Source organism: Galeopterus variegatus, unplaced genomic scaffold (genome assembly GCF_000696425.1).
Source record: "Galeopterus variegatus unplaced genomic scaffold, G_variegatus-3.0.2 Scaffold701, whole genome shotgun sequence".
NCBI lineage: Eukaryota > Metazoa > Chordata > Mammalia > Dermoptera > Cynocephalidae > Galeopterus > Galeopterus variegatus.
The window spans coordinates 205869-214150 of NW_007726812.1; the positions used below are offsets into that span (position 1 = coordinate 205869).

An 8282-nucleotide genomic window follows, 5' to 3' on the forward strand; every position below is an offset into this window, starting at 1 on the left:
CAACAGGGCTCTAAAAGACATCCTTACTAAACTATCTCTGGAACTTCACCTTGGCTGGACCCGCCTTTTACCCTTAGCCTTGTTCAGACTTGGGGTCCTCCCAAAGAAAGCTTCAAACCTCTCCCCTTTTGAAATTATGTATGGGAGGTCCCCTTTACCTCCAGGAATCATCCCTAAACAAGGAACCATACCCTCCAACCTAGCTATCCCGCTACTTTCCCATCTTTGAGCTGAACTCTGGAAACACCAGGATTGGCTATTGCCTAATCCTACCTCCTCCCAAAACACCTCCACAGTACACCCTGGGGATTTAGTATTCTACACTTCCCCAGAGCCACAAAGTCCTTTAACTCCTAAGTGGGAGGGCCCTTACCCAGTCATTCTTTGCACTCCCACAGCTGCCAAGCTTTCCCTACCAAACAACCAAGTAACTCTATGGATCCACATTTCCAGGTTACAGCCCTGCCCTCAAGGCTCACCAACGAACCTCACGGAACCTACAAGTGGGCCTGAAGTCCAGACCATGCCCTCTCAAGAAAGCTATTCCTGCACCTCTCATCCTACCAACCCCCTCAGACTCCATCTATCCCGACCTCCAGCCCTCCCACCCATACGCGGAAATGAATTCCCTTCTTAGCGTCTTCCTACTTTCCCTATTGCACCTAAAGGGCACTCCCAACCCCTCCTACGTTTGGAAATTAAACTTATACAGACAGTTAAAGACATCAACACTAAACTTGAAGGAGCCTTAACCTCCACCGCTGAATACCTCTCCTCCCTACAAAGGCAAGTTACCTCCCTCGCTAAGGTAACTCTACAAAACCGCAGAACACTAGACCTTCTCACGGCCGAAAAGGGAGGCACATGCATCTTCCTCGGAGAGGAATGTTGTTATTAACATCATCAAACTCACTGATCTGGCCTCTAGCCTCCGGGCCACATCCAACTCTAACCCCTTTTCTTCCTTTTTCCACAATCCTCTCCTAACCTGGATATAGCCTGTCATAGGACCTCTAACTATTATCTACCCTGCATTATTCAAATAAGTAAAATTTCTAACCAAGCTTTTAACCAGCCTTTACTTAGAAATTACCAGCTGCTATGGGCCGGCCCGGTGGCGCACTGCTACAGTGCGCTGCTCGGGAGTGCGGTGGCGCTCCCGCCGAGGGTTTGGATCCCACATACAGACCGGCTGCTCACTGGCTGAGCGAGGCTGAGCGTGGATTGCGATCCCGTTGCCGGTCCCGGTCCAGTACGGGTGCGACACTGAGGGTTGCGATCCGTTGCCGGTCACGAAAAAAGACAAAAAGGAAAAAAAAAAAAAAGAAATTACCAGCTGCTGGCCATGGAAGACCCTTCCTGCTCCTCAATAGAACACCTGACATCTTGTTGAAATGGATCTAAGTCACCAGTGGCGCTTGTTACTGACCACTCTAGCTGCAGATCTTCCCTACAACCTCTTACGCCCATTGGACACAGCAGATGGCTGACCTATGGCTCCAAGGAACTCTCATGGATTTCTCTCCCCTTGAATTCACCCTGTTCACCACTCTCCTTTGGGGTATAATGGGGGTTTCTTTCTGCTCCCTGTTTCCTCCTCCCACGATGCCCCCCTCCAGCAGGAAGTAGTTCGGAGACCTCAACGACCTTATCCCCAATAGAGGAAAAAGGGAGGAATGTAAGGCCCCATAGAAGACCCCAAAGGAGGCACTCCCTAAAACATGGCGCTTTTCTCTTCTGGGTCCTAACAATCTCACCAGTGCCAAGGTGCAGCCTATCAGAAATCATTACCCGCCCCCGGCCAATCAACTACCGCCCCGTGTACTAACCACCCTCTCCTGGAACCTGGCTCTATATAAATGTATGCTTCTCCCCCGAATAAAGCGGAACTTCTCCGGTGAACTGTCAGCTCGGGTCCTGTCGTCCTTTCACTAAGCATCAGGGAAATGCAAATCAAAACCACCATCTTACCAGTTAGACTGGCTGCTACCAAAATGACAGAGAATAGCAAATGCTGGCAAGGATGTGGAGAAAGGGGAACCCTTCTACACTGTTGGTGGGTCTGTAAATTATTGCAGCCATTATGGAAACAGTATGGAGATTCCTCAAACAACTACAGATAGAACTGCCATATGATCCAGCAATCCCACATCTGTGTATATACTCAAAGGAATGGAAATCATCATGTCAAAGGGATACCCACACTCCCATGTCTATCACAGCTCTATTTATAGTAGCCAGGAATTGGAACCAACCTAAATGTCCATTGACTGACAACTGGAGAAGGAAAATGTGGTATATATACACAATGGAATACTACTCTGCCATAAAAAAAGAGCAAAATTCTACCATTCACATCAACATGGATGAACTTAGAGAAAATTATGTTATGTGAAATAAGCCAGGCACAGAAAGAGAAATACTACATGTCCTCACTCATAAGTGGGAGCTAAAAAAAAAAAAAGCCAAATAAATTTAAACAAAAAAGAAACGAAAGAGGGGCCAGCCCGTGGCTCACTCGGTAGAGTGCGGTGCTGAAAACACCAAGGCCATGGGCTCGGATCCCATATAGGGATGGCCGGTTTGCTCACTGGGTGAGTGTGGTGCTGACAGCACCAAGTCAAGGGTTAAGATCCCCTTACCAGTCATCTTTAAAAAAATAAATAAATAAATGAAAGAAAAGATACAACAACCACAATAATTCGTTAAACTTTCAAAAGGAAAGAACAGAACTGAGGCCACCAGAGGTGGGAAATGGGGAAGGTGAGGGAGGTTAGTGAGAAATTGGTAAAGAGACACAAAAAATGATTACATTGTGTAATTTTGAATATACTAATTATCCTGATTTGAGCATCACATATTGTACACAGGTATTTATATTGAATGCTGCACTCCATAAATATCTACAATCAATTATGTTTCAATAAATTTTAAAAATTAAATTAAATTTTTAAAGAAAGTAAGGGGCTAGTTGGTTAGCTCATTTGGTTCTAGCATGGTGTTGTAACACCAAGGTCAAGTGTTCAGATCCCCATACTGACCAGCCATCAAAAAATAAAGAAAAAAAGAGAGAAGACCCAAATTATCAAATGAAATGAAGGTGGAAACATTACTATCAATTTTATATAGAAATAAAAAGATTACAGAGAATATGATGAATAATTGTATGACAACAAATTAGATAACCTAATTGAAATACACAAATTCCTAAAAACACAAATGCTAACAAAACTGACTCAAGAAGAAATACAAAATCTGAATAGGCCTATAACTAGTAAGGGTATTAAATAAGTAATCAAAAATCTCCCTGGGCTGGCCCAGTGGCGCACTGCTACAGTGCACCGCTTGGGAGCGTGGTGGCGCTCCCGCCGAGGGTTCGGATCCCACATACAGACCGGTTCCCGCTCACTGGCTGAGCGAGGTGCGGGCGCGGCACCGAGGGTTGCGATCCCATTGCCGGTCCTGGTCCGGTACGGGCGCAACACTGAGGGTTGCGATCCGTTGCCGGACACAAAGAAAGACAAAAAGGAAAAAAAAAAAATCTCCCAAAAAAGGAAAGTCCAGGGTCGGCTTTAGCTCAAGCGGTTACTTCCTCAAGCCAGACTTCATTCTGTCCAAAAAAGGGAAGTCCAGAACCACACGGCTTCATTGGTGATTCTTTAATTATTCATTATTAGAAAATAATTAACACCAATCTTTCTCAAATTTTTCCAAAAAATGGAATACTGGCTGGTTAGCTAAGTTGGTTAGAGTGTGGTGCTAATAACACCAAGGTCCAGGGTTTGATCTCTATACCAGCCAACAAAAAAAAACCCAACCAAACAAACAAACAAAAATTGAAGAGGAGTGAATACAAAAAGTTCATGGAAAAATTGAATTAAAATATAAGAAATATGAACTTTATTTCTCAGCCTAAGTTCCATAAGTTCAAGACACTTGTAAACAGATACCAGCCATTTAGCCCATCCCTAAGTAACTGAGCGTCCTGGGAATTTAACTATGTCAATGCAGTCCTTTTTACATTAGTAACTGAAGAAAAATGGGTGCCCTTTAAAGATTTTTTAAGATTAGGAAATGAAAAGAAGTCAGAAGGAGCCAAATCGGGACTGTAAGTGGGATTCCTAATAATTTCCCATCGAAACTCAGAGAAAATTGCCCTCATTTTATGAAAGGAATGAGCAGAAGCATTGCTGTGGTAGAAAAGGACTCTCTGGTGCATCTTTTCTGGGCAATTGGAATATTATTCAGCCATAAAAAGGAATTAAATACTGATACAGGCTAAAACTTGGATGAACCTCAAAAACATAACATTAAGTGAAAGAAAGTGTCACAACAGGTCACATTTTATGTAATTCTTTTTACATGAAATATCCAAAATAGGCAGATCCCTAGAAAGAAAGCATACTGGTGTTTGCCAGCAGATCACACTGGGGGTGGGGAATGGGTGGTAGTTAGTTAATACACTTAGGCTGTTCTTATGGGGCGGTGAAAAATTTTGAAACTAGAGAGAGAGTTGATGTGAATGCACTAAATGCCACTTAAATTTTATTTTTAAATGGTTAATTTTATGTTATATTAATTTCACCTACATTAAAAAAAGAACTTACGGGCCGGCCCGGTGGCGCGCTGGAGAGGGCGCCGCTTGGGAGTGCGGTGGCGCTCCCGCCGAGGGTTCGGATCCCATGTGGAGACCGGTTCCCACTCACTGGCTGAGCGCAGTGCAGGCGCAACACCGAGGGTTGCGATCCCGTTACCGGTCAGTAAAAAAAACAAAAAGGATAAAAGAACTTACAACAGTACTTGGTTTAGCTATTTTGGAGTTTTATGGGGGACTGTGATCCATCCTCCAGAGAACTGGCCCCAAGTCCCTAAGAAGGCAAAAGGACACACCGGTGAAGACCACACAGCACCTCTCAGTATTATTTTTGCAACTATTTGTGAGTCTATAATTATTTCAAAATAAAAATTTAAAAGAAAAATAAGGACACATGTGATTATGGCTGCCCCATGCCTACCACCCTCATGTCTGGCACTCAGAAACTGACCACCCTCTTGGAATCCTAGGACTCATCCCTGACTATAGATGCTGATTGGCCAACCTAGGGCTGGCATTTGTCCTGGTCTGAAAGCAGAACCAGGAGTTGGCTCAGACTCTAATTTAACTTTCACTTTTGTTTTCCCTGAAACGACAGAGGAGCTAGGAAGAAAGCTGTGAGCAGTGACCTTTATTCCCTTGGCCTTGGTACCTGTTTACACTAGCTACAGTGGGGCACAGGCCCCTTCCATCACTTCCTCCCACACAGAGACCCTTCTGTGAGCCCTGCAGCCTACGTCCAGCCCCAGGCCTGAAGATGGATGTCCTGGAAACCACCAAGTTGCTGGATGAGGAGCTCTACTCAAGGCAGATGTGAGTCCTGAGGTGGGGTGGGAGTGCAGTGGCCTTCAGACCTCTGATCCCCAACTGCCTGCCTTCCTATTTCCCATCCACAGGTATGTGCTGGGCTTACCTGCCATGCAGAGGATTCAGGAAGCCAAGGTGCTGCTGTCAGGCCTTCAGGGCCTGGGGGCTGAGGTGGCGAAGAACTTGGTCCTGATGGGTGTGGGCAGCCTCACTCTGCATGATCCCCACCCCACCTGCTGGTCCGACCTGGCTGCCCAGGTAAGTGTCCTACGGGGCTATGGGCTCCAAGACCAGGGTGGGGGCAGGACCCTAGAGGTTTCTCCCTAGTTTTTCCTCTCAGAGCAGGATTTGGAAAGGAGTAGGGCTGATGCCTCTCAAGAGCGCTTGTCTCAGCTCAACAGGGCTGTCCACATCTTCATCCACAAAGGTGACATCACTGAGGACCTGCTGCTGGACTTCCAGGTAACCCCCCCCAGCCCCACTTTCTGGGCCAGCCCAGTCCCCTCCTCCAGCCCTCAATAGCAAGAAAGGCTGGGCAGTGGTTCTGGCCCTGCTGATCATGGTGTCCACCCAGGTGGTGGTGCTGACCACCTCAGAGCTGGAGGAGCAGCTGAAGGTGGGCACCTTATGCCATGAGCACGGAATCTGCTTTCTGGTGGCTGACACCCGGGGCCTTGTGGGGTGAGTGAGACTGCCTGCCCAGCTTACTCCATCACGGGCAGCAAGTAGTCCCGGTGCTGTCCCCAGCTCCAGGCTTGTTCCAGTGCCCCTCTACTCAGCCTCAGGCCTGTTCTTGCCTTCCCCCCAATTCTGGTCCCCAGTCCTACCCCTCCGGTTCCTCCACCCCAGCCTCTAGACCTGCTCCAGTAACCCCCTCAAACTCTAGTTCCCAGTCCTCTCCCAGCATTTCTTTCCCATTTCTGGCCCTTTGGGCCTGCCCTAGCATTCCCTACCCTTAACCATAGCCAGTGAACCACCTCAGTGCCCCTGTCACCTCAGGCAATTGTTCTGTGACTTTGGTGAGGACTTCACTGTGCAGGACCCCACAGAAGAAGAACCCCTGACAGCTGCCATCCAGCACATCTCTCAGGTGGGTGCTGAGGTGTGGGCATTCACCTGCTGACCAGGGAGGGGCTGCCAGGGCCTATGGAAGGCAGCTACAGGCAGCCCTGAGCAAAGTCACCTCCTACCCAGGGCTCCCCTGGCATTCTCACTCTGAAAGAAGAGGCTGATACCCACTTCTTCCATGATGGGGACTTGGTGACTTTCTCAGGCATTGAGGGCATGGTTGAGCTCAATGGCTGTGCTCCCCGGCCCATCTGTGTGCAGGGTAAGCCAAGCCCACTCCAACTCCAAGCTCAGTGCTCAAGCTGCCATTGGGGGTGAGCACAGCCTGGTCCTTGGGGATAGGTTCTCCCTCCACATTCCTCGGGGTACAGCAAGGTCTGGGACACAGATGCAAGACAGGATGGAGTGTGGGAACTACACAGTTTCAGGAGTCATACTGACTAGGCTGGATCTCCCCCAGAAGACAGGTCCTTGGCAATCGGGGACACAACAACTTTCTCCCATTACTTGCGTGGTGGGGCTGTCATTGAAGTCAAGAGACCCCAAACTGTGAGACACGTGAGTGCAAGTACATCTGAGGTGGGGGAGCTGGGGCATGTCAAGGGGCCCACAGTGTTCAGGACCTGACCCTGAGCCAAGTGCCTCTGCAGGAGCCCCTGGACACAGCCCTGTTCCAGCCCCGTGTGGTAGCCCAGAGTCTCCAGGAAGTTCATCGTGCCCGCTGCCTGCATCAGGCCTTTCGTGCACTGCACAAGTTCCAGCACCTCAATGGCCGGCCGCCCCAGCCCTGGAATCCTGTAAGTGGCCCTGTTACCCCCACTCCCAGCCTCTGTCTTACTGGGATCTCACCTGCCAGGAGGCAAAAATGACCATTCACAGATCCAAGTCTGAATCCCAGAGGAGATAGGATGAAAAACACTATCTCTAGCCTAGAGGCTGAGTCCATGTAAGTACCAGGCACATAGCCTGGGCACCCCTGCTACATCCTAACCCCTTGGATCCAAGCTGAAAGTTGCACCCAGATTGTGAAGCCTCCAGGGCTGCTGTCTGGTGCTGGGCATCCTCTGGTGGTGCTGTACAGTCTAGCAACAGGGACACTGAAGGATGTGAGCTGGGGGTGGAGCTCAGGCTGGGGCTGCTATGCCTATGGAGTCCCACCCCATAGGTTGATGCAGAAACCGTGGTAGGCCTGGCACAGGCCCTGGAACCACTGAAGGGTACAGAGGAAGAACCATTGGAAGGGTCACTGGATGATGCCCTAGTACGGAAAATCGCCCTGAGCAGTGCTGGTGTCTTGAGCCCCATGGCAGCCTTGTTGGGTGCAGTGACAGCCCAGGAAGTTTTGAAGGTGGGTACAGGTTGCGGGGGGGCTGGAAGATGCAGAAGTTATGTGTGTGCCAGTGAGCACCCAGCACCAGATCCAACATGCTGGAGGCTTCACCAAGCTGGGTGCAGCCTCCAGCTGGGACTTTAGGCAGTTAAGAGGTGGAAAGAGTCCCAAGACTAAAGTGCTTTCCCCTAGGCAATCTCCAGGAAGTTTATGCCCCTAGACCAGTGGCTGTACTTTGATGCACTCGACTGTCTTCCAGAAGACAGGGAGCTTCTTCCCAATCCTGAGGACTGCACCCCGGTGAGAGCCTGGGGTGGGAGTGCAAGCCTTGTCCAAAATCAGGGCTAGGGGAGAAACATGAGGAAGGGTACCAAGATCTTGATTCAGAAAACTCGGGCCGGCCCGGTGGCGCACTGCTATAGTGCGCCGCTTGGGAAGCATGGCGGCGCTCCCGCCGAGGGTTCGGATCCCACGTGCAGACCG

General features: G+C 49.1%; 1 protein-coding gene across 1 annotated transcript in view; it reads left to right on the forward strand.

Moving 5' to 3' along the window:
• Positions 1-5197: 5197 nt before the first annotated feature.
• The window catches only part of UBA7 (ubiquitin-like modifier activating enzyme 7), a 9465-nt gene continuing 6380 nt past the window's right edge, over positions 5198-8282 (forward strand). Inside the window, exons 1-10 of the mRNA XM_008571549.1 lie at positions 5198-5407; positions 5491-5659; positions 5729-5863; positions 5976-6082; positions 6401-6491; positions 6596-6731; positions 6930-7027; positions 7120-7266; positions 7635-7817; positions 7992-8099. Coding sequence (XP_008569771.1) covers positions 5352-5407; positions 5491-5659; positions 5729-5863; positions 5976-6082; positions 6401-6491; positions 6596-6731; positions 6930-7027; positions 7120-7266; positions 7635-7817; positions 7992-8099 — 1230 coding nt within the window. The 5' untranslated portion in view covers positions 5198-5351. The remainder of the gene's footprint in view (positions 5408-5490; positions 5660-5728; positions 5864-5975; positions 6083-6400; positions 6492-6595; positions 6732-6929; positions 7028-7119; positions 7267-7634; positions 7818-7991; positions 8100-8282) is intronic.